The sequence below is a fragment of the Musca domestica genome, unplaced genomic scaffold, assembly GCF_030504385.1.
Source record: "Musca domestica strain aabys unplaced genomic scaffold, Musca_domestica.polishedcontigs.V.1.1 42, whole genome shotgun sequence".
NCBI lineage: Eukaryota > Metazoa > Arthropoda > Insecta > Diptera > Muscidae > Musca > Musca domestica.
Window position 1 is genome coordinate 5,691,817 of NW_026712329.1, and position 26,891 is coordinate 5,718,707.

Sequence of the window (26,891 nt, forward strand, 5' to 3'; positions counted from 1 at the left end):
GAAGCAACTCTTTAGCTCTTTTAAGTCCATTTTTAAACCCTACGCCACAAGGTGGTCTTTGTGCATTTGTTTGTAACAGGCAAAAGGAAACGAGATAGACCCATAGTTCCTTTTGAAGATCTGCATAGAATCACATTCTGAATCGTTGAATCGTTTTATGCATGTCCGTCCGTCCGTCTGTCCGTCTGTCTATGTATTTTTGTAAACAAAGTACAGGTCGCATTTATTGCCCGATCCAGATGAAAATTTGCACAGATCATTTGCTTGGCCCAAGGACGAACCCTATTGAAATTGGAGATAATCGGTCAACATTTAGATATAGCTCCCTTATATATCTTCGTCCGATTTGCCTTTTATTGTGCACCAAACGTGTAATATCAGCCCAAATAGTATGGAATTTTGCATATACACCCAAATTAGGCCTAAATATAAGTATACCAAATTTTATCGAAATCGGTTAAGATATAGCTATAGTTCCCATATATATTGTTCATCCGATTTGTTATTTTTGTCCTCCGCAGCCGTAATATGCACTCAGTAACAACAATATTTGGGGAAATATATTAAATACAGCTCAGAAATACATTTGCTAAATTTTATCGAGATCGGTTCAGATTTGGATATAGCTCCCATATATAACTTCGTCCGATTTACCTTTCATTGTGCACCAAACTAAAACTGTCTAATATTTGCCCAAATGGGATGGAATTTGGCACTTACGACCGAATTGAATCTAGAAGCTAGTATGTCAAATTTGGTAAAGATCGGTTCAGATATAGCTATAGCTCCCATATATACTGTTCATCCGATTTGTTATATTTGTTACCCACAGCCGTAATATGCACTTCGTAACAACGATATTCAGGGAAATATATCAAATACAGCTCAGATATATCTTTGCCAAATTTTATCGAGATCGGTTCCAATAGCTCCCATATATATTTTTATCCAATTTCAAACATAAAAAACTTTTAATTGTTATGTGGAGCTCTACTAAATTAGCAAAGTGGTGTAGGGTATCATAAAGTCGGCCCCGCCCGACTTTAAGACTTTCTTTACTGGTTTTTTCTGTTGAGGTGTAAGTTCTTCCACTTTTTCAATGACTTTACCCCGAGCTCATTTTTCAACATTTGTCGAATGGAATATTGCGGTATGTTCAGCTCACGAGCCATTTTTCGGCCACTGCGACGATCAAGTCGCTTCTTTACTTTTCGAACCATTTCTTTTGATGTTGCTGTTTTCTCCCGTCCACTGCCATCTATTCATTTAAAGGACCCCTCAAAAACTAGTGCATTTAATAAGAAAAAAAACATACTTTTTATTGTTTGTTTTATAATTTATTATGTTTAAAAATTATTGTTTTTCATGTTTTTGTTTTTATTTTCTCTCAATATTTATTTTTTTTCAACATTTTGTCATGGAAGTTTTTTCTTTACAAATAAATCATTTTAGCATGGGATTTGCTCGCATTGGGCTCTCTTGTTCTTAGGCCTTTTTAGGGTTGTAATTCGACTTCGCGCTTAAAGGGTATTTGTTAAGTTTTATTATTTTAAATTAAAAAATATGTAAATATATTAAAAAAAAAACTGTCAACCCAAAATAAAAAAAAAACACATCACATCACATAACAGAACAATTCAATTGTACTTAATATATTACATAGAGCGTCGTACATTTTATAAGACGTTATTGTTTAATTATTTAATAAAATGTTTATCTAAATAACAATGCAGTTCTTTTTTGGTTTGTTATGAAGTTTACAATTGAGTGGACTGTGAACGGTTAATAATTTGTTTATATTCTTCTCGGGGTAGAGAGGAAGGGGAAATTAATGTTGTTGCTATACATATACGATTTATTTTAAATATCTATATATTTAGTTATTAATAAAAGTAGTTTTTCGAATCTGTTTTTTTTTTTTTTTTGAAAAAATATTTACTTTAAAAACACAAAAATAAAACTTAACAATTTCTTTTTTATAATAATTTTGCAATTTATTTTATATTTTATATTTCATTCTTTTAATGCAATAATCAACAATCATTATTTATTTTTTGTTAACAATTAAAAATTCATTTATTTTGGTTTTTAGCTTATTTTTAATTTATAAAAAAATATTTTCATTTTTTGTTTTATTGTTGTTGTTTTTCATATGTTTATTTTAATAAAAAAAAACAAACTAAAAACACATTGCGTTTTGTTAAAGTCTTTTGACCATAACAAGTAACGGGTTTCTGCTTAGCCATGGACATAAGGCAAAATATATAAAACCCCATTTCGTTGCTAAAGAAAGTATTGAAACAACAACTAAAATTGGAAATGAAAAATATCTATTAAAAGTAAAAATTATTTTAAAAATTAAATTGAAAATTATTTATTAAAATTAAAGACAAAACTTTTTTGTAAAATGAATAAAAAATCGATATTTTTATACTGTTGGCCTTGTTAAAACTCAAATTATAACCGAATCGGATATTTTTGAAATCTCTTATATTTCTTGGGTATGGCGTTATGTGGTTGATATGCCAAGATATGTTAATACTGTACGAACCCAAAGACAAAAAAAAGTCCCATTCAGTTTAAAAACGTGACTACCCAGCGTACCAAATTGTCCGAGTTCGGCCGACTTCGACCCGAAAGAAACTTCCAATTTCGGATACTAATTCGGTTCGACTTCTGACCGAAAGTTATATGGAGTGGTTGACGTGTTGTTGGACCAAAGGGTCGGATGAAAGTCCGGAGTTTTAGCATACTTTTGAACCGAAATCCGACCATGGATTGGATACCCATAAGGAATTCGGAATGGAAATTAGACCTGTCGGAACGATTTTGACATATTCGCGACATTATCACCAGTATTATTTTAAATTTCGTATTTGAAGTTCGGAATCGGTACTACAGTCTATGACAAAAAATTACTTATGCAGGTCTTCATCGTTGTTTAGCCCCCATATTAATCGTTAACCTTCAACTACCTTTCAACACTAATTGGCGAACGCAACGGCCCGACCACAATTTCATCCACAATATGTAAGCACAAAAAACCTCTCAAGGAGAAAGAAATTCACTCCATTTATTTTCTCTTTGCTTGTTTACATCAACAAGAAAAAATATCCTCCGATATATTAGCAGGATTCGTACATTCGTCGGAAAAACTTCCGACTTGAGCAAATGTATCGTATGTCCGACACTTGGTTCACTGGGCAGTACCTTTTAAACAATTGGTGGACACTTTTATATGGGGGCCATTCCTAGTACTGTATTTATATTTACAATTTATTGTGAGAATGTGTTTCAGTTGTAAAATCAAAATAAACAAGATAATTTCATTTGCCAACGCGGTAATGGCAACACTTTTTATACCCTCCACCTTGGAAAGGAGGATATATTAACTTTGTCATTCCGTTTGTAACATCCCTAAATATTCGTCGTAAAAATTGCTATTTGTTGGTCATAATGGGTTGTAGCTCCGGTGACAAAAGATTGCATGTATAGGTCCACGATTTGGTATAGTCCCTATATAATGGTACCTCCCGATATGCGATATTTTGATCACATTTCTTTGCGGATTTGTCTAAAAATTGGTATTTTTGTGTCCTAATGGGTTCCATCTCCGTTGCCGAAATATTATATGTATAGGTTCACGTTTTTGTATAGTCCCATATAGGGGTACCTTCAGATATTCAATATTTTGATGATTTTTCGACATTTTCCCACGAATATGTCTAAAAACTGGTATTTGTGGGACACAATGGGTTCTAACGTTTCCTTTGCCCTAAGGTGGAGGGTATTAAGAAATTGGCCCGGTCGAACTTAATTTTTTTACTTGTTTATATTATAACTCATCTTCCATTTTCATATCATTTTAATATTAATAAGCAAACCTAGATCGAGTTCGGAGATGGGCAATGTCGGTCCACTCCTTCTGGTACCTCCCAAACTTCTCAAGAAAATAATTGATTCGATTTCGTTCAAACTTTGCAAATCATAGTATTTGTATCAGTGCTAGGTAAGGTGCTTAAATGGACAATAATTGTTTACTCCTTCTAGTACCTCTTCAAATGTCGCTTGTCCGAATATTTCTGACAACCCTAGGTCTGGAATGAAGATGGGATAAATCGGACCACTCCTTCTGGTGCCTCCTTCACAATGGGTTAATATTTGATATAAAGGAAACGCTTATAAAATGTGATACACAATTTTCTATATCCCAATATCTCGCCCAATTATATGTATGAAAATGCAATAGATTAAACCATTCCCTCTGGTACCTCCCCCACAACGGATCAAAATTTTGAATACCAATCACCCTCATAAAATGCACAATTAACATCCGATACTTTTCAAACTTGGCACACCCCAATATTTTTACCAACATAAAATCTGTTGTGAATGTGGGATTTATTGGACCACTTTTTCTGATATCTAATGATACAAGGCGTCAAAATGTTTAATAATTATATGTCTCATTACATTCGAAACAGGTCAGAGATTTCCGTCAAACTTCGTGTATCTCAATATTTCTATCAACCATAGATCCCATGAAAATATGGGATTTGTTGGTAAAAGCGAACGAAAATAAACTATTGGAAACGTTTGCAATCGTTTCCTTCTGTATTTTCTCGAAGTACGAAACGAAACATTTTGTACTGTTTGTGTAGATGAGAGGAAACAAAAACAGAACTGGAATGTACTCTGCTGGATGACGCAACATTGGAAACGAAACAGTACAATACTCATTGCAAATGTTTGCAAACGTTTCCCAGTATATTAACTGATTAAAAATAATGTACACACTAATTAAAAGTTAAAAATATTCCTTTTTATTCATTTATTTTGCCATCATACAAAGTAAACCAGTAAGGAAAAGTAAAAAATCGGGCAAATAACATCACTTCGAGAAGGATTATATTAAAAATATAAAAAAATATATATTGAATAAATAAAAATATATATACGAAATTCACCCCATTTTGGCTGATATTAGCCATTATCTGCATAATAAATCTGAAATCGGATTAACGATATACATGGGAGCTACATCCAAATCTAAGCCGCACTCGATAAAATTTGACAAAGGTATTTCTGTGCTCTATACGATATCTGGTACCAAATGTCATTGTTGTCGAATGCATATTACGAATGTGAGGGACTTAAACACCAAATCGGATGAAAGATATATATGGGAGCTATAGCTATATCTCAATCGATTTTCACAAATTTAATGCACTTGCTTCTGAACTGAATTCGGTTGGATATGCCAAATTTCAGTCCATTTGGGCTGATATTAGACATTTGGTGCACAATAAACCTGATAAAGACATTTATAGGAGCTATATCCTAATCTGAACCGATCTCGATAGAATTTGACAGATGTATTTTCGAGCAGTATCTGATGTCCGGTACCAAATATCATTCTTGTGGAGTTCATATTACGCATGTGAGGGAATTAAAACCCAAATCGGATGAAACATATATATGGGGGCTATAGCTATATCTGAACCGATTTTCTCCAAATTTGATTTACTTGCTTCTAGGCTGAATTTGGTGGGATGTACCAAAATTCAGGTCTATAGGACTTATATTGGCCATTTGGTGCACAATTAACTCGATATCGGTTGAAGATATATGGGAGCTATATCTATATCTGATCCGATAATCACCAATTTCAATAGGGTTCATTCTCAGCAAACGATCCGCTCGCTAACTCACAGCCGAAGTACATTAAGGCAATCGTATCGTTTGTGTACTTCTGTCATTGACATTTTAGTGTTTTCGTATTGTTTGGAGTTCAAAAGGATTGAAATCGTATCGTTTGTTTTCGTTCGTTATTCGGTACACTCTTTCTGGTTTCTCTCCGTCAAAAGTTCATGACATAGTTGGCGGCAAAACCGATACTTTGTAACTTGTTTCAAAATAATTTTAATATTAATTTCAAACTTATTTATGCAAGACAAATGGCATATTTTTCGTAAAATTAAAAAATACTGTCGTTGGCTTTTGATTAGAAAAATTCTTTTTAAAAAAATTGTATATCATATGTTGGCATGAGATAACCTTGTATTATTTTGCCATGTGGGCTGCCGTCATTCCGTTTATAACTCCTCGAAATAAGCATTTTAGACCTCACAAGGGTTCTTGATCAGCATAAGATTCTATGTCGATTTAGCCATGTCTGTCCGTATGTGGAAATCACTCTAGCTTCCGAACGAAATGAAGTAAGTTGATAAAATTATGCTGAGATGCATTTTAGATCTGTGCTGATAATGGGTCACATTTTGATACAGCCCCCATATAAAACCAGATTTATAGTGTTTTTACTGTTTAAGTTATAAATTCTGTTCAAGAGAATTTTCTGTAAGTTGGCCGTTTGCCTTCCATATATGTAAGAAACATCTGTGCAAAGAACTGTTCATATAGATCTAAGTTTAGTTATAGTCCTCATATAACTGTACCCCCAGTATGCGATATTTTCTTCATTTGTGTCACATTTTCACCGGAATTGTATCAAATTTGATACTTGAAATTCGTAATGTATACTACCTCCACTGACTGAAAATTGACTGTGCAATTCCACGTCTTCGTATAGCCCTCATATAACGGTACCTCCCATTATTCAATATCTAGATGGTTTTGGCTGCATTTTTCAACCGAATTATGTTTGGTGTCTGGAATTCGTAAAACCTCCTCCTTCTCTGGCATATATTTGGCTCAAAGGTCTACGTATTCGTATAGACCCAAATAAACGCAACACATGACATTCGGAATTTTTTGAAATTATGACGTAATTTTTTAAAGGAATCTTTTTTCTTTTTGCAAGTTCCTTCCAAAAGGGGGAGGGTACAAAAAGTTCGGCATATAATACCTCATTTTTTATTGAAAGTAAAATATGCTATTTGTGATATAGGAATATTTTTCATAATTACAAGTTTTTTTTGATAATGTTACCGGTCCTTTGAAGCTCAATACAATTTTTGTATATTTCTTTTCTTAATTTTTTTTTACTTTATTTCTTTATTAACAAAAAAATTAAACAAACACTATAGTATAAATAAAAAAAATAAACAAATGATTACAAAATTTTAAAACAAAAGACATAAATAAGATACAACAATATATGGAAAGAAAAACTTAAATCTTACAATGTATTTCTGTTTCTATTTAAAAATTTAAAGATTTATTTATTTTTACAAAGAAAAAGAAAAGAAGACAAAGCAAACAAAGAAAAAAAATAAAACTTAAAATTATGGCATTAAAGGAAAAAACAAACATAAACTATATAAATAAGTTTTGGTTTTTCGTTTTTGTTGTTGTTGTAAAACTAAGAACAATTTCCTTTTTGATAAATTACAAAAAACAAAACATTTTTTCTTTTAATTTGCTATAACTTAAATAGTAAATGTTTTAAATTTAATAATTGGTTTTTAAATAATATTAAGATTTTTTTTATAAATTTCCTAGTTTTTTTTTTGTATTTTCATGAAGTAATAAATTCTGACTTATGTCCTTCTCTTGGGGAAAAGGTTTTTGGGATTTATGTTGTTGTTTTTTTATAATAAATAATTAAATTTTAAGTATTTCTTTTTAAATTAAATTAAAGTGTTTGATTTTCGATAATACACCTTTGCAACGGAAATATCTTAAAAGGATAAAATCTTAAAATAAAACAATTTTTTAAATTCTTGGCGTTTATGGTTGCTTAATATTTGTTGTTAATTCTTCGATGGCTACAAAAATTTATATATTTTTTTATACTATTCACAATAATATTTTTTTTTATAAAACAATGGATCATGGACAAAAAAGAGGGGTTATTTCCTCTAGCTCTCTCAATCGCTGGATGCTTCGAATGAAACAAAATTGTTAAAATCCATTATTCAAATTAAAAAAAAAAAATATTCTCAAAATGTTTTCGATAAATTTGTTTTATGTTTAACGATGTATTTACCTTTTTTTTAATAATTCTCTTCTAAAATAACATACAAAAATTATTTTAAATACGATAACACATGTTATCGATGGATATATTCCATCGATAAAGTGTTTTTAACTGCACAACAAACTCAATATGGAAGCTGGAATTATTTTTTACACTGTTTTATCGATAATACATTACACTATCGATAACCATGTGCAGAAAAGATTAAGATTTTTTTATTCATATTTCTGAATCTCTAAACAGCCCTGTTTTCGTCTCGATATATTTCGATAACATTGCAAATTTTCGTTATTATTATGTATACAAACTGTAATCCAAATTATGTAATAACTACTGCTGTTATTTGCAAAAATTCGAGGAATTTCCATCAACTTATTTATTCTAAAAAGTTTCATATTTTTCAATTTGAAAAAGGAGATCCAAATCTTCTTTTTCCACTGTTTGATTATTTCTGAAAAATGCAAATAGATTTTTGAAGTAACCGACATTTTTTTTTTAATGTTTCAACTCTTCGATCACAATATGCGCTTTGTCGAAAGTAATCGAAATGAAAATTTAGTCTTTTTTTGTGTTTTTATGTACCTAACTTCCACAAACTCAAAAGTGTAATTCAAATTTTGCCTCCAAAAGTTTGAAAAAACGACTAAATCTCATTTTGATAATTTTCGATAACACGCATTATGTGATTTGTTTTCATTCTATGAGTGCTTTAAATTGATCAGAAATCGGTTTAAACTCTATGAACACAAGTGCGTCTTTTCGAAAATGATCGAAATTTCAAATGTTTTACGTAGCAAATCTTCCAGAAACTCAAATGACTTTTACTTTTAAATTTGTCAAAATTGTATACAAAATTATATATTTTTTTTTAATCCTTGCATCAATATCGAAAGTCATTTGTATCTATTTGGCTGTAATTAATCCTAAAAACATCTTTTTCCTTTTATCAGAAATAGAAAACATTTTTTTCTCAATCGATTAAAAATTACAGATATACATCGGCATTCATTTGGCATTACTAATAGAAAAAATCGGTTAATTTTCTGATTTTTACATGTTTTTCAAATATATCAGTTCCATAATAGGTTTTTTTTATCGATTTGGTTTCCGATATTGTTATAACAGATTTAAATTTAAAATTGCATTTTAATTTAAAATCATTATACTGGTTATTGAATTTTAATATATTTTTAAAAGAATTAATTTTAGAGATACTAAAAATTTATCGAATTATTTAATGATTATGGCATGGTAGAAGAATATAGGTAGACGCATCGACACAGGTGCTGGGACAATGAACTGTCAAACCAATTTTTGGAATTGAAAATGTTGAATGAAAAATTATTTAAATTTGTAAATATTATTGAAAAACGCGAATTATAATAACCTTCGAATTACGTCGTATAAGAAAACATATAAAAATCTACTTGTAGTTGAAAAAACATTTAAATTTTTTGACATATCAATGCTCCCAATCGTTGATGCATCTACCTGTATTCTTCTGCCATGGATTATGGACGCAACCACAATATGGTGATCTTTGGTCTCAAACTACGTTTACATTTGATACATTTATCATGATCTATAGAGCAGACAACTGCAATAAAGGGTTTCGATGTAAACATAGCAATATACCACACGAATGAACTTGCTGCCAGTTGACTGAGAGAGGAAAAATGGGACCCCCTGTTGCTGAAACAAACAACAGACCGAGAGAGGGAGAGAAAGCAATTGACAAATCAAAGAACATTTAGAAAATTACACCTAAATTGAAGCATACTTTTGGGAGTTTACCAATATATTTGTAGAAAAAGGAATATATTTTTGTTTCTTCGCCATTTCTTTGGGAGTTTTTTTCCTAAGGCAAATAATATAATTTGCACAATTTTTTTGGGGAAAAGGGGGCAGGGGGATGTTCGCTTATAATAATCGTAAGTTTAAGATTTAACATTTATGTTTTTTCCTTAGGTATTTTTGCATTAAAGTACTTAGTTGCATTAAATGTTGCTTGATTTACTTTGTTGTTTACATAATTTTTTACTGTTTTTTAGGTTATATTAGCTAGTTAAACTAACATTGACTGGACTGAAGTGGACCAAACGGAATAAGATATTCTGTTTGGTTTCCATTTTTTTCTTCATTAAAAAAAAAAACAGACAGAGAGACATAGTCCTGTACAAAGATCCATTCATGCATTTCTGTAGATTTGTTTTTAGTTTTTCCAAACTTATTTTTTTCGATTTTTTGGCTTTTCTTAAAAGAGATTTGTTTGCTGGGTTATGCTAGCACCAGCAACAAAGTAATTATCTTTGGTTCCCTCTCTTTCGTTACTAGATTTTGGTTTTAAGGTCGATCTAACATTAAGTGTAGTTGTAGTAGCAGTAGAGTAAGTCTAAATAAATTAGGGCTTATATTGGCGTCTTTCATGATCTAAATTTTTTGGTTTTTCCTGCTTCATCCTTTTTCATTTTCATTTTCTTCTTCTACATTTATTTCCTGTTTTTCTTGTTCTAAATATTATAACAATAGTTGCAGTTATAGTTCAAGTTGTTGTTGTAGTAGTAGTGAAATGTTTGTATGTTTTTTGTATACATATGTAGGTATGTAGATTGATTGAAAGATAGATTGATAGTAAGATAGATAGATAGGTAGTAGTAGTGAAATATAAAAAAGGTTTTGTTGTTCTTGTTGTTTACAAATAGTAATGCTGTTCTAGTTTTGTAGTTGTTTAATGTGGTTGTTTATATCCTCTTGTTAAATGGCCATCACTTTTTTTTTTGAAAATTGCTTCTACTTCTTCAGCTTTTTCTGTTTTGTTTGTTGTATTGAAGATTTAGTAGACATTTTGTGTACATCGGTATCTGTATATGTGTGTATGTGTATAGATGTAACTGTATGTGTGTATTATTTGTGAAAAATTTATTTTTTGGAAGTCTGCTGGATTTCTGGCCTGCTCGCTTAGAATCCCTTGATAACACCATATGCTTCCAGAGTACTGACCAGCAAATAGATAACCCATAAACTGAACATAATACCACTGCTAATGTATTTGATTTTCTTGGGACCACCCAATTCGCCACCCACTTTTTTACTACGCCTCAGCATGAGTATTAAAATGGCAATTAATGCCTCTGTACAGAAGAGTGTCACCGAAAAGGCAATGCTGTAGAACGACAGAAAAACAAAAAGTAAATTTCATTAATAACTGTGGTTGATAGAAATTGGATATTTTGTTGCAAGTACTTACGTTCCCGGTTCCACTGCATAGACGGTGCCCTTGGCCTCGTGCACAATGGCGGCCAGAGACCACGCAACACCAATACCAAGGAAGACATTGACAGCATTACTACCGGTTACATTGCCCACACTGGCGTCGGCATATTTATCTTGGATGGCAGCGACTTTACTGGCAAAAGTATCTGGAAAACAAAAAAGATTAAGAAATTGTTAAATAATATTTTATTTATTTTAAATGACGGGGGTACGGTCATTTGGTATGGTTAAAATTATAAACCGGAGGTATCTAGTTTGGTAGTATATATATACAGATACAAGGCGTAGGACATTTCGATAATTTGAAAAACTTTTAATCTCATCGGTAGACTTTTATCTAAAATTTACGCTATTTAGTTTTTTTTAGTTTTAGACCACATTAATCAAACCAAGAAAACCCGAGTTAGGTTTGGATTTACCGAACATATCAAATATTTCATCCTTAAAATCTCTAAAAATGTTTGTTGTATGTGGGCTGCTCCTATATTAAACATTTTATTGGAAGACATGAAACTACCCCTTGAAAACCCGGAATAACAAATGACAGTTGATTTGGAAATTTTAAAATTAGCACGAAACCTTAAAAATAGGCTAAAATGTAAAAATGTACAAAATGTTCATTTGGTTGAAAATTTTGAAATTTTGTTTTTTCATATCACATACAGGGTGATATGAAAAAACTGAAACCAACTTCTGTCATTTCTAAGTCAATCTTCCGACAGCTGTTAAAATGATTCCTGTGACAGCTCATTGTATTGTTTACAAGCGTACAAAAGCATTTTGGTGAGCACTTTCCAGAAAAAAGTTATTCGTGACGGAATTCAAGCGTGATAGTGTGATTTCTTTATATTTGGCTGGAAACCAGAAGTGGCTATTGTTAGAGCACCCCAGCATTTAAATGTGAATAAATCTTTTGTATCTCGTACCATAGCTTATTACCGTGATACTGGTAGCGTAGACCGATGTCACGGAAGTGGATGGAAGAAAACAGCAACATTAGCAGAAATGGTTCGAAAAGTAAAGAAGCGACTTGATCGAAACCCGCATCGCAGTGGCCGAAAAATGGCTCGTGAGCTGAACATATCGTAATATTCCATTCGGCAAATATTGAAAAACGAGCTCAGAGTAAAGCCATTGAAATTCCAAAAAGTGCAAGAACTTACACCGCAACGGGAAGAAAATAGACTCAAAAGAGCTAAAGAGTTGCTTCGCTTGGCCGAAAGTGGTAAACTGTCGATTTTTTTTTCTCCGATGAGAAAACATTCGTTGTCCAGCAGTTTGTAAACAAACAAAATGATCGTATTTACTTGCCAAAGAGGTCAACTGAAAATGTGCACCTTCGGTTGGCCACCAGAACTCAAGTGCTGGCCATGCTGATGGTGTGGGCCGCAATAACAACCGCTGGTCGCTCTCCGCTCGTATTAATCGACGGTGACATCAGAATAAATGCCGAATATTAATGCGAAAATATTCTAGAGGGTGTATTAAAGCCTTGGGCACGCAAACATTTTGACCACAGACCTTGGATATTGCAACAGGACTCAGCACATCGCACTCAGCACGCGCCACCCAAAAAATGGTTACAAAATGAGGTTCCTCGCTTCATTTCCAGCGGTCAATGGCCATAAAAATCTCCGCATACCAGTCCATTGGACTATTGTGTCTGGGGTATTTTGGAATGCAAGGTTGGCACCAAAAAATACCGATCACCTCAAGCAAGGTGACCAATTCGAACAAATCAAATCTTATTCTAAAATTTGAAGCTATTTTAGACTTTTTTTACTTTCATTCGAAAATATGTAAAAAGTAAAAATTATGGCGTTTGACTTTGTTGTAGTTTTTTATCTCACCCTGCACATTAAATATTTTTAGCGTGTAGTTTAAATATGGCTGGAAATTAGGATAAAATGCTTGGAATCAGGAAGTACCTTTATATAGAGACCATACCTAATTGTGAAATAATATAGCCTATTTTAAATTCACAAATATCTTAGGTGTAATATATGAGAATTGAGACCTACATTTTTATTTCAAAGAAGGACGGACCACGTGAAGTCGACTTAGAATTTAGCGCTGATCAAGAAAAAATGAACTTTTTTAAGTTTAATGCAATTGTTTAGAGCAGTTACAAAAAGAACTACAAACCTATATACATAAAAAAGTAGTGAGATAACTATCTGACTGACCTAGAATCAAGGCTCAGATGAAACGACAAAAAAAGCGTGAAATTTTAATATGAGAATGAAGGTTGGAAAGTAAGTTTGGTGTATGTAGGCGTTGTTGGAATTATGCACTAAATGTCCAAAACATACTAGGTTTGATATTTTTTATTAGAATCCCTATTGGTGGTAGCTACGTGGTAAAGATGCGTTTTTGGAAATGTGAACTACAAGTGCATGAAAAGAACTAAATAGTACTATATTTGGTACAATTGGTATTGGGTGAACAGATAGCGCTAGAAGTCTGAAATTTGGTATTAGGGTCGAGGTTCATTTGTGTAGCCTGGACATATGGAGATGGTTTCGGAAATGTGTACTATAATTGTACGAAAAGTACTAAATATCACTAAATTTGGTATTGGGTAAAGGAGTAGAGGTGGAGAATCCTGAAATTTGTTATCGAGATCTCTGTTGGTATCTGGAATTGAGATATGAAGGTATTTTTGGAAATGCATACCATCATTGTGCCAAAAGTACTAAATAGTACTAAATTTGGTGTTGGTGTTTATATTCAGATCTCTGTTGGTACCTGGCGTTGGTTTTGCAAATAGTATTAATTTTGAATCACTGTTGGTGTCTAGGATGTACCATGCTCAGAATTTGGTGACAATGTTAGAAAGAACTTTATTGTAATATCCTATGAAAATCGAAAATTAGTCAAAATATTTACAGGGTTTTATGATTGGGAGCCAAATATTGATTATTAAATCAAAGCCTTACATTGGGCGCCTTTTATCTAAGAAATAATTCGAAACAAAATTGGGATACTGAAATGGAGACATTGGTTCCGAATTTTATCCTTTGAGCAAACGCCTTTCGCGCCATATATTATTAACCCAGAGTTCTTGATTGGACTCCAGTGTTTGACAAAATAGAAAAGTAACATAAAGTTGAGAACTCAGATATTGATGCAAAATCTTGAATCGGGATACTGATATATGGAGTTCCTGGAAAAATTCAAAATTCATATCTGGCAGTTTTTGTGCGTCAGATGGTAATACCTAAGTTAATACCTCTTTGGGCCGCCAATATTTAGACAAGTTAAAAAGTTAAAGTTAAAATGTCTAAGTGGGTTTTGCCGGCAAATTAATACCCTACATCAAAGTCTGATTGACAATAGGGCTTTTATTTTATATTTAAGTTTTACAATAACATTACGATATACAAAGTTTGGACCTAATCAGATACTCCCTTCGAGAGTTATCGTGCGCACCAATCTGTCATACAAACGAACAGACACGCCTTGGTCGACTTCAAATTTCCCGTAAAGGATTTGTTCTAAAGAGACCTAGGGTCTGAACCTATTATTTCGATGAGGTACGTTTTGACCGTATTAAATGTTATATACCCTCTGTAGCCATATGGCTGATGTAAAAGAAAATACGTAAGTAGTAGGTGAACTAAATGAACGAAAAAGTTTTTTTAGTTTAGAGGGTTTCTATAAATAGAGAATACAGGTATATTCTATAAATAAAAAATTTTTGAGTTTCCCTAGAGGACCTTTATGACCTTTCGTATGTCTAAACCAGTAAGGAAACCTCAAAAGACGGTCGGGCCGACTATATGATACCCTACACCACTATGCATATTTAGTAAAGATCCCGTAACAAAAGAATTTATTTGAAGTAGATCATACCACCTACCAACATTTGGCTTTAAAGCAGTTATAGTTTGGTTTCAGAGGGAAATCATTTTTGTGAGGCATATCTAATTCTGAATTGATTTTCACTAAATTTGACGGAGACATTTTAATCTATCATATCGGAGTCGAGTTTCACAAAATGGAAACGTACATCCCGAGATTCACTTCAGTTAGACTGATATTAACCATTCTTTGCACAATAAACCTGAAATTGGATTAAGGATATATATTTGGGAGCTATATCCAAATCTAAGCTATTCTCGATAAAATTTGAAAAGGTATTTCTGAGATCTATAAGATGCATATTACGAATGTGAGGAAATTAAACACCAAATCGGATGAAACAAATATATGGGAGTTATAGCTATATCCGATCCAATTTTCTCCAAATTAGATACATTTTCTTCTAGACTGAATTCGATCGGATGTATCAAAATTTACGAATTTTTGGCAGAATAAATCCGAAATCGGTTGAAGATATATGGGAGCTATATCCAAATCTGAACAGACGTATTTCTGAGATCTATAAGATATCTGGTACCAAAGATCATTGTTTTCGAATCCATTACGCGTGTGAGGGACTTTAAACACCAAATCGGATAAAACATATAAATGGGAGCTATAGCTATATCTGAACCGATTTACACCAAATTGAGTCGATTTTGGCTGATATTATCCATTTGGTGCACAATAAATGCAATTTATAATATTTGGTGTATACTTGCTTAATTTTTATTATATGGGAGTCGTGGTGATATAAAAAACCAATGTAGACTGAATTTTGTCGGATGTGCCAAAATTCAGCCCATTTTGACTTATATTGGACGTTTGGTGCACAATTAAACCGAAATCTGTTGGAGATATATGGGAGATATATATAAACCAATTTCAACTACTTTTAAAAAATGTTTAGTACTCATAGTAGTTGTTAATGTTGTGACTTCCACTTACCTGGTATACTTGTACCCAAAGCGACAAAACAAATGGCAGTGACGGCATCCTTGATGCCCAATGTACAACCAAAATATGATGCAATATCACCAATAACGGCAGTTACTACACCAATGCAGAATATCGACACAACGAAGCACAGATAGCCGCCGGCAATATCTGAAACGTAAAGAGTAAGAAATGAATAAGTAGGTAAAATATGAAAAAGAAAAACAAATATTGAAGTTAAATAAAAAATTATTGAATAAAAAAATTGAAACATGACACACGATTCAAAATGATTTAACCTTTTTGCGTTTTTAATATCCGAATGTCCAAAAAAATCGAATATACTCCTCAACACTCTTTTTTTTTTGTTAATAAATCCATGGGACTCGAATCATACCCCCACAAAGCTAATCAAAATGCAGTAAAGATAGTAAAACCCATCGATGTTGTTGTTATAGAAAATTACAAAACTTCAAAAATAAAAGGATAGCGAAATAGGAAAATATCGTGAGACTCTATCGTGTTTTTGTTTGTTTTTGTTTTTACATTGTGGCTAACCGCATAACATGCCCTGCGGCAGTCATTTAAAAGTTGTTAGTCAAAGTGAAAGTGAACAGGGACAGGGACGGGGGTAAGGAAGGGAACCAATATTAACAACAACAGCGACAGGACGAGAGGATGTGCAAATAACTTTGACATGACAACACCTGTTGTTGTTGCTACTGCTGCTGGTACCGCTGTTGCCCTGCATGGATTCGGTGTCATTGTTGGCACCATGGCGAAAATATTTCCTCGAGTTGTTTGTGTTTTTCTTGTTTTTCAAGTGGCACTTTCGCCTCTGAAGTTGTTGTTTTTTCACTTTCTTTTTTGTTTTAATTTAATTTTTAACAGGTTAGTATTTTTTTGTGTGTGACGAGAGAAAATAACAACATTTATTTTATAATGGAAATTTAATTTGTTAAGTTAAGTAAAAGCTGCACGCTATTCCGAAGAGGTTGGAACTTTTCAAAAAGTTGGAGTATGCTTTTTTGCAATACACTAGAGAAGGAGACTGTGGGAGGACGAAAGTTATTTTTGGATAGAAGAAGTTTTAAGGCAGAGGACCTCCTGACAATGCAATGGTTTTCTATAGACCTTTGACAGGACTTCTATGGACAGAAAACCTTTGATAGGTCTTTTTTAACAAAACATTTTTGATGTGTCTTCTGTGAACAGAATATCTTTGACGGGTCTTTTATGGATAGAAGATCTTTGACAGGTCTTATATGAATTGAAGACCTTTGAAAGACCTTTTATGGACTGAAGACCATAGGATGGTTTTCTATGGACAAAAGACCCTTTAAAGGTCTTCTATAGATAGGATACATTTGGCAGGTCTGAAGACCTGGATCTTTGACAGTTCGTTTATGGGCAGAAGACATTTGACAGGTCTTCCATGGAGATAACCTTTTGAAATGCCTTCTATAGACAGAATACCTTTAAATGGTTTTCTATGGGCAGAAGATCTATGACAGGTCTTCTATAGACAGAAGGGTTTCTATTGGCAAAATATCTTCGATAGGTCCTTTATGGACAAAAGACCTTGGAAAGGTCTTCTATGTATACAAGATTTTTCTATGGATAGAACCCCATTAAAAGAAAATCTTTGGCAGGCCTGCTCTGGATAGAAGATATTTGAATGGTTTTTTATGAATAGAAGGCTCTTTAAAGGTCTTCTATAGACAGACTACCTTTGAAAGGTTTTCCATGGACGGAAGAACATTGACAGGTTTTCAATGGGCAAAAGATCCTTGATAGTTCCCTTATGGACAGAAGGCCTTTGAAAGACCTTTTATAGAGAAGTCCTTTGAATGGTCTTCTAGGAACAGAACATATTTGATAGGTCTTCTGTGGAAAGGAGAACATTGACAGGTTTTCAATGGGCTAAAGATCCTTGATAGTTCCCTTATGGACAGAAGGCCTTTGAAAGACATTTTATAGGGAAGTCCTTTGAATGGTCTTCTAGGAACAGAATATATTTGATAGGTCTTTTGTGGAAAGATTTTTGACAGGTCTTCTATTTGCAACAGATCTTTGGTAGGTCCATTATGGACAGAAGACTTTTGATAGGTCTTCTATAGTTAGAAGTTCTTTTAGGGGGTATTAATAGACAAAGACAACTTAAAAACTTAGGTGAAAGATGTCCTTTAAGGAGTCATCTTAAACTCTTCAAAGTTTTTTTTTTCAGAATTCATTATCTTCTTTGGAACCTTTTTTTTTTGATTAATTTTTAAAGGTTAAGCTAAAAAAATCAAATCAAATAATTTTTCTTTACCTGTTGGTGGGATGAATGCAAATAATAGTTTCCAGAATAATGTTAAGAAATGCATCACATAATCGAAACATGATGGCGTGGAAGCCACACCATCTTCACCCTCTTCACCTTCATCATCATCGCCTGAAAGAAAGAGAGAAAGAAACTTTAAATGAAGGGCCATGACAGTTGTAAAGTTTTTCTTTTTTCAAGACTTTTTTCCTCCTATCACTTTCTGTTTTTTGTTATCTCCTTCTATTACTTACCGGGATTTACTGTGAGGGCTTCAACAAATTGTTCCTTCCATGAGGATGTTCCAATCACGAGAGATGCATTGGCTCTTTGTACAAGTTTGTCTACAGTATTCTGTTGAAGTGGAATATGAAAAGAAAAAGGAAGAGCGATAACAAAATGAAATTGATTGCATAATCTACTATTGATGGAAAAGTTATATAATATTTAATTAAGAAAAAAAAAAAAAACATGAAGTTTTGAAAAATGGGATTTAAGGAAAACTGATTCTTCAAAACGTGTCGATTTTGAAGTCAATAAAAACAAAAAAATAAATTTTGAAAAATGGATTTTAACCACCCCCCTGAAGGAAAACTGATTCTTCAAAACGTGTCTATTTTGAAGTCAACTGCAGTTTTAATTATTGCAGAAAAATGTTGACGAAAGACAACAGCTGTTACTGTGTTTTCAAATAAATCTCAAAAGAATATCATCAATGGACAGCCAATCCAACACTCTCTCAGTTCACTTACACAGATGCGTACATTGTGCATACATCATTGTTAGCCACGTCAGTACGTGACAGTGGAATGCATGAATGCTGCAGCTTGTGACATGGTGATTTGATGTGTAAAAAGTTGTAAAAGTTTCGTATATTGTTAGGGGCGTAGTTATGTATAAAGTCAAATGGTGGAGAGGACATTTTTGTGTTTGTATAAATCTGGAACTGTTAAAAATCATCCGTGTCTGAAATTGGCTGCAGAATTTGATGAAAGTTCTGAACACAGTGGCGCCTAACAGTCAAAATGGGGACCTAGCCAAGGCCTATTTAATAAGGCAAAACTATTTATAAAGAACTAAAAATTTCACAAATTCTTCATATGAATGCTTTAAAGCAAATAAACCAGTAAGTAAAAGTCAAAAGTTGGGCAGGGCCGACTATATGATACCCTACACCAATATATTTCTCAGAGCTTCCGTAACAAAATAATTTATTTGAAGTATATCATACCGCTTATCAACATTTAGCGTTAGAGCAGTTATAGTTTGGTTTCAGAGGGAACTAATATATGGGAGGCATATCCAATTAATAACACACAATTTTCTGTCTCAGGATGAAGTATCCATTACGAATTTCAAATACTAAAATTGCAACAATTCCGGTGAATAATGTCGCTTAAATCACCAAAATACCGAAAATAGGGAGGTACCATTATACCAAAACGTGGACCTACACGGCCCATTTTCAATACCAAAAGTCTTGCAGACATAATATACATTTGAGTAAGATGTTATCAACCTACTTTATTTCGTTCGGAAGCTAGAGTTATTTCCACAGACTGTCAGACAGATAGAAGGACAGACGGACGGAAATCGCTGAATCGACATAGAATTTTATGCTGATCAAGAATTTATATACTTTGTGGGGTCTAAAATGTATATTTTGAGGTGTTGCAAACGAAATGACAAACTTAACATACCCTACATACTATGGTGGAGGGTATAAAAATATATACCAGAGCCGAGTTCTACAAAAATGGAAACGTAGGTCCCTAAATGCACTCCATTTGGGCTGATATTATTATTTCCACAATAAACCAGAAATCGGACTAAGCATATATATATCCAAATCTTAGCCGATCTGGATAAAATTTGGCAAAGGTATTTCCGAGCTCTATAAAATATCTGGTACCAAATATCACTGTAGTGAAGTGCATATTACGAATATGGTGGACTTCAACAACAAATCGTATGAAACATATATATGGGAGCTATAGCTATATCTCAACCGATTTTAACCAAATTTTATGAACTTGCTTCTAGACTGAATTTGGTTGGATGTTCCAACATTCAGGTCATTTGCATTTATATTGGCCATTTGGTGCACAAATAACAGAAAAAGGGCCATATAGGTCAGATTCTTCATATAGCCCCCATATACCGTACCCCCCCCCCGATATTCGGTATTTTGATGATTTCAGCGACATTATTTACCGGGATTGTTTCAAATTTCGCATGTGAAGGTCATAATGGATACTTCAGCCCATGCCAGAAAATTGTCTGTGCAGGTTCACGTCTTCGTATAGCCCCCATATAACGGTACCCCCCCCCCCCCCCTTTATTCGGTATTTTGATGATTTTAGCGACATTATTTAGCGGAATCGTTCCAAATTTGGCATTTGAAGTTCGTAATAGATACTGCAGCATAAAACAGAAAAAGGGCCATATAGGTCAGCGTCTTCATATAGCCCCCATATACCGTACCCCCCCCCCCCCCCCCCCCCCCCGATATTCGGTATTTTGATGATTTCAGCGACATTATTTACCGGGATTGTTTCAAATTTCGCATGTAAAGGTCATATGGATACTTCAGCCAATGCCAGAAAATTGTCTGTGCAGGTTCACGTCTTCGTATAGCCCAAATATAACGGTACCCTCCATATTCGGTATTTTGATGATTTTAGCTACATTATAAACAGATTTTTCTTCAATTTCGCATTTAAATATTGTATGACAAACTTATGACAAAAGTTGCCTATGCAGGCCCACGTCGTCGTATAAGCATTCGATATTTTTAAGATTTTAACAGAATTTTTAACGGATTTTATTTTTTTTTTTTTTGGAATTTGCCAAATTTGTACCAAATGGTGGAGGATATTAAAAGTTCGGCCCGGCCGAACTTACAGCTTTTTTACTTGTTAAATCTAATCTAGGCGTTGATATGCCAACAGTCACTAACCTTGCTAATAGTATAGTACAATATTTTAGATAATTTCCGTCCCTACTAACTGCTACCCTAAACTAACTGTTACTAGTTTATTGCGTAAACAAAAATGCCTTTCATCCTAATGCATTCCTTTCGTTCATCCTGCATTCAAATCATTTCTATTCATAATTTTTTGACATTTTGTACATCTGTTTTTGTCAGTCACTTTGGTTGTGTTTGTTTTTTTTTTCGGGGGGTTGGACGCTTTTGGATTATTATCTGCATTGTCTTTGGGGTTGGTCTACAAGTTGTTATGCCAGAAGCAAATTACCACTCGCATTCCCCCATATGTGTGGGGGTGTGTGTTTGCCTATACACATGTACATAAGAAAGTAGTCATAATCATCAGGTTTATCAGGAACTGAACTTTAATGTTTCATGTTGTACAAACAACAACAGCAACGACGACAACAGTACTAACAACTCAAAATGACAGCAGTAACCAACATTAATAACAACATTAAACATGAGTAATAAAGTTCTTCTTTGCTTTACTTTTCATCCACATATGATTGTGAAACAAAGATAAGGACTGTTCCCGAAGGAGGGGAATGTTGTTTCCTTCAAATGGAGTGGGTTGAGGTTTTATTTAAATCGAGAGTTGTTATATTCAAAGTCTTATAAGGTTGTTATTCATTTCACGAGGGTCATGGTACGAAAACTACTGAAATGTACTAAAAATTCAATACTTTGTTTTGGACAAATCGAATTGGCTAGAAGTCTGAATTTGGAATGATAGTCACTGATAGAGTGCACGATAGATGTACCAAAGGGTTTTTGGACATTCGAACTTGAAGTTTACGAAAAGTTGTAGAACGATACCTTTTTGAATTTTGTGAACGAATAGTGTTAAAATTTTTTGTAAGAAAACCAAGGTTGAAAAAAAGTTTTATGTATTAAGCTGGTCTTGGGGATATGTACTAAGTGTACGATTTGTTCTAAGTAGTTCTAAATTTGGAACAGATGAAACTTAAACTTTGATATTTTCTATTGAGGACTATGATGGTGGTAGGTTTGTGACATAGAGGTGATTTTGGAAATTGGTACTACAAGTGCACGAAAAGTACTAAATAGTGCTATATTTGGTACAATTTGTTATTGGTTGAACAGATAGTGCTTTGGTATTAGGATCACTTTTCATCTGTATATGAAAAGTACTGAATGGTACTCTATTTGGTATTGGGTGAGGCGATATGGATACATTTCTGAAATTTGATATTGAGATTACTGACGGTATCTGCGATTGAGATTTGGCGGTGGTCTGAAAATGCATCTTATATTTTTACGAAAAGTACTAAATTTGGTATGGGTGAAGGGATAGGACTGGAATTCTCAAATTTGATATTGAGTTCTCTGTTGGTGTTTGGAATTAAGATATGGAGGTGGTTTTGAGAAATATATACAATAATTGTTACAAAAGTACTAAATAGTACTAAATTTGGTACTGATTGAACGGACTGTGGTGGAATCCCGTAAACTTGATATTGAGGTCTCTGAAGTTTTGGAAATGTGTACTGTTATTGTACGAAAAGTACTAAGTGGTACTCAATTCTGAAAATTTTGATATAGATATGATATGTTGCGATTAAGATATGGAAGAGGTATAGGAAATGTGTACTATAATTGTTCGAAAAGTACTAAGTGATATTAAATTGTGTACTGGGTGAGAGGATAGAGTTAGATTCCCGAAATGTGATATTGTGATTGACATATACTGATAAAATAAAACTGTAACAAAGTCGAACGCCCTAATTTTTACTTTTTTTTAATTTTATTGAATGAAAGCAAAAAATTTCGGAAATAGCATCAAAATTTAGAATAAGTTTAGATTTGTTCGAATTGGTCACCTTTGGCACGAATTATGGCCTTCAAATGGCCAATTCCAACAAAATCACACGCTGCCCGAATGTTGTTCTGCGGTATTTTGGCCCATTCCCGGCGAGGCGCTTGCTTGAGGTGATCGACACTTTGGTATCTTTTAGTGCCAACTTTGCTTTCCAAAATATTCCAGACACAATAGTCCAACGGATTGGTATCCGTAGATTTTGGTGGCCATTGTGCGCTGGAAAAGAAGCGAGGAATCTCATTTTGTAAATATTTTTGGGTGGCGCGTGCTGAGTGCTATGGTGCTGTTGGTTGGAATGTCCAAGGCAAAGACATAGAAGTGTAAAGATGGGACAAGCCAGAGTGAAGATATGGCAAACCTGTAAAAATACCTCTGTTGTTATGATATCGTAACAACATAGTTAGCAATGTTAAGTGATTTAAACAGCTTAGGAAATGTGCAATTAATTGGGAAAGCCTGAGGAATAGAATTTTAAAACCCTTTTGGATTTTTCAAACTTTTATTTGTCATTTTTATCTATACATGTGTATTTTATATTAACATGGCCCTGTCATGAGCTGTTAATCGAGATAGTATGGACACAAACCATTTTGCTCAGAATGCATTTTGTCTAGTCTTTACCATTTTAGGTCTTTGTCCAAGGTCTGCGACCAAAATGTTTGCGTGACCAAGGCTTTAATACACCCTTCAGAATATTTTCGCGATAATATTCGGCATTTATTCTGATGCCACGGTCAAATAATACGAGTGGAGAGCGACCATCGGCTGTTATGGCGGCCCACACCATCACCATGGCCGGCGCTTGAGTTCTGGTGGCCGACTGAAGGTGCACATTTTCAGCTGACATCTTTGGCAAGTAAACACGATCATTTTGTTTGTTTAAAAACTGCTGGACAACGAATGTTTTCTTTTCGGAGAAACCTAAATTCGGCAGTTCACCACTTTCGGCCAAGCGAAGCAACTCTTTAGCTCTTATGAGTCTATTTTCTTTCTATTGCGGTGTAAGTTCTTGCACTTTTTGAAATTACAATGGCTTTACCCCGAGCTCATTTTTCAATATTTGCCGAATGGAATATTGCGATATGTTTACCTCACGGCCACTGTGACGCGGGTTTCGATCAAGTCGGCTCTTTACTTTTCGAACCATTTCTGCTGATTTTGCTGTTTTCTTCTGTTCACTTCCCTGATCCAGTATTATGGTAACGAGCAATGGTACGAAACAAAAAAGATTTATTCTCATTTAAATGCTGGAGTGCTTCAACGATATCCACTTGTGATTTTCCAGCCAAATATAAAGAAATCACACTACCACGCTTGAATTCCATCACGAATAACTCTTTTTCTGAAAAATTATCATCAAAATGCTTTTGCACGCTTGTAAACAATATAATGAACTGTCACTGAAATAATTTTTACCGCTATCGGACGAGTGGCTTAGAAATGGCAGCAGTCTGAAGTTAGTTGCAGTTTTTTCATATCAACCTGTATATAAAATTGTCATAGCTTGTTCTGTCAAAAATTGACAATAATATTATAAATATAAATGCGATCAAATAAGTAATCTGTCCGTCAATTTTCAGACTCTTGAATACATATATGCAGATTTCAAAAGCATGTGGAAATTGCTACTATTTAATGAAATACTCCTTTTTCATTGCATTATACCAAAAACGAAACAATCCGCAACAGTCCTTAGACTTAAAGAAACTTTGTTTAATGCCATAAATACGAATAATACTTATGATGGGAGGGAAAAGTTTCTATTTCAGGTCATTAAACACAAACATATGAATAAACATTTGCCATTATTTTTAACATAATGCCATTTTGAGCTCTCACTCTCTCTCTCTCTCACTTGGTTCTGGAAGAATAATTTTTTATGAGAAACTCAAAACGGCAGAACATTATTAACTTTTAAGTAGCTTTGTTGCGATGAAACGCCTGCTAATAGAGCAACAAATATAAGACCCATTAAACCATATTTGAATTGTTATTATAAAAAATGTTGCGAGACAAGACTAGGACGACTCTGATGGCAAGAGGCTTGCTTTAAGAAGCTATTAATTTTCTGAAACAAATACACAATACAGAGGCAAGGTAAGGCTAAATAATATACATATACAATATTTATACTTTTTCCATAAACTGGGGAATTTCGAAACCTAGATTAGAACTATTGGACCATTTGGTATTTATACTTAAACACTATCATTATTAAAATACACATTTTGACAATTAAATGACCATAACTGGTTATGCCACTCACTTGCGAACTTCTAGGTTTATATTTGAAAAATTTTTACAAAAAGTGAAATGCATATTTTACCCAACTGCGCAAAGAGCGATCCCTATGCTAAATTGCAAAGTTTCATTGCTTATCGATTAGTGAACAATAATGTTTTACCTTTTGGTACTATTCGTTCTCATGAAAGATGAAGTCTCCAACATTTCAAAGTTAGATTACCGATCGATCGATAACAATGTAGTACGATTTTGAACCTTTGACTACACTTCTTACCCTTAAGAAATGATATTGCAACCATTACCAGATCTCAATTTCAAGATTTCAGTTCGGTTTTTTCACATAATACTAAATTTAGTACTTTTCGTACAATTATAGTACAGATTTACAATACAACCCACATATCTCAATTCCAAATGCCAAAACAGACATCTATATCAAATTTAAAGATTCCAGCTCTATAATTAGTACTATTTAGTACATTTCACGCACTTGTAGTGCCAATTTCCAAAATCACCGCTTTACTACAAACCGTCTATGTATTCTTGTCAACAAAATGCAGGTCGCATTTATTATCCGATTGAGGTAAAATTTTGGCCAAAGACGAACCCTATTAAAATTGGTGATAATCGGATCAGATTTAGATATAGCTCCCATATATCTTCAACCGATTGTGCACCAAATGGCTAATGTAAGTCCATGTATATTGGTACATCTGGCCGAATTCAGTCTAGAAGCAAGTACATAAAATTTAGAGAAAATCGGTTCAGATATAGCTATTGCTCCCATATAAATGATTCATGCGATTTGGGATTTTAAGTCCCTCACATGCATAATATGCACTCCAGAAGAATGATATTTGGTACCGGACTGCTCGAAAATACCTCTGGCAAGTTTTATCGAGATCAGTCCAAAATAACTCTCATATATATATCTTTACCCGATATATGGTTTATTGTGCACCAAATGGCTAATATCAGTCCAATGACCTGAATTTTGGCACAACCGACCGAATTCAGTCTAGAAGCAAGTACATCGAATTCGGATAAAATCTGTTCAAATATTGCTATAGCTCCTATATATGTGTTTCATCCGATTTGGTGTTTGAGTCCCTCAAATTCGTAATATGCATTCGACAACAATTATATTTGGTACCAGATATCTTTAGTGCTGATAGAGCTTTAGAGCTGAATGATATATCGATTCACGTTTTGATATAGTCCCCATAAAACGGTACCTTTCGATATTCGGTATTTTGATGATTTTTGCCACATTTTTCACGGATTTGTCAAAAACTTGGTGTTTGTAGGAGAAAATAGGTTCTATATCCTATGGCAAAACATTGTATGTATAGGTCCACGTTTTGGTATAGCCCCCAAATAACAGTACCTCCCGATACTCGGTATTTTGACGATTTTTTGCCACATTTTTTCACGTATTTGTCAAAAACTTGGTATTTGAAGGACATAATGGGTTCAAGCTCGTGTGGCAAAACATTGT

At 33.6% G+C, this 26,891-nt stretch overlaps 1 protein-coding gene across 14 annotated transcripts in view; it reads right to left on the reverse strand.

Moving 5' to 3' along the window:
* Positions 1-1,293: 1,293 nt before the first annotated feature.
* Positions 1,294-26,891, reverse strand: part of LOC101898795 (sodium/calcium exchanger 3-like) — a 391,897-nt gene continuing 366,299 nt past the window's right edge. For all 14 annotated transcript variants that reach the window (XM_059127081.1, XM_059127086.1, XM_059127085.1 and 11 more), the window contains 5 exons: positions 18,572-18,671; positions 18,327-18,449; positions 16,025-16,183; positions 11,187-11,358; positions 1,294-11,102 (listed from right to left, as the gene is read on the reverse strand). In XM_059127081.1, the coding sequence (XP_058983064.1) occupies positions 10,898-11,102; positions 11,187-11,358; positions 16,025-16,183; positions 18,327-18,449; positions 18,572-18,671 (759 nt within the window). In that variant the 3' untranslated portion in view covers positions 1,294-10,897. The remainder of the gene's footprint in view (positions 11,103-11,186; positions 11,359-16,024; positions 16,184-18,326; positions 18,450-18,571; positions 18,672-26,891) is intronic.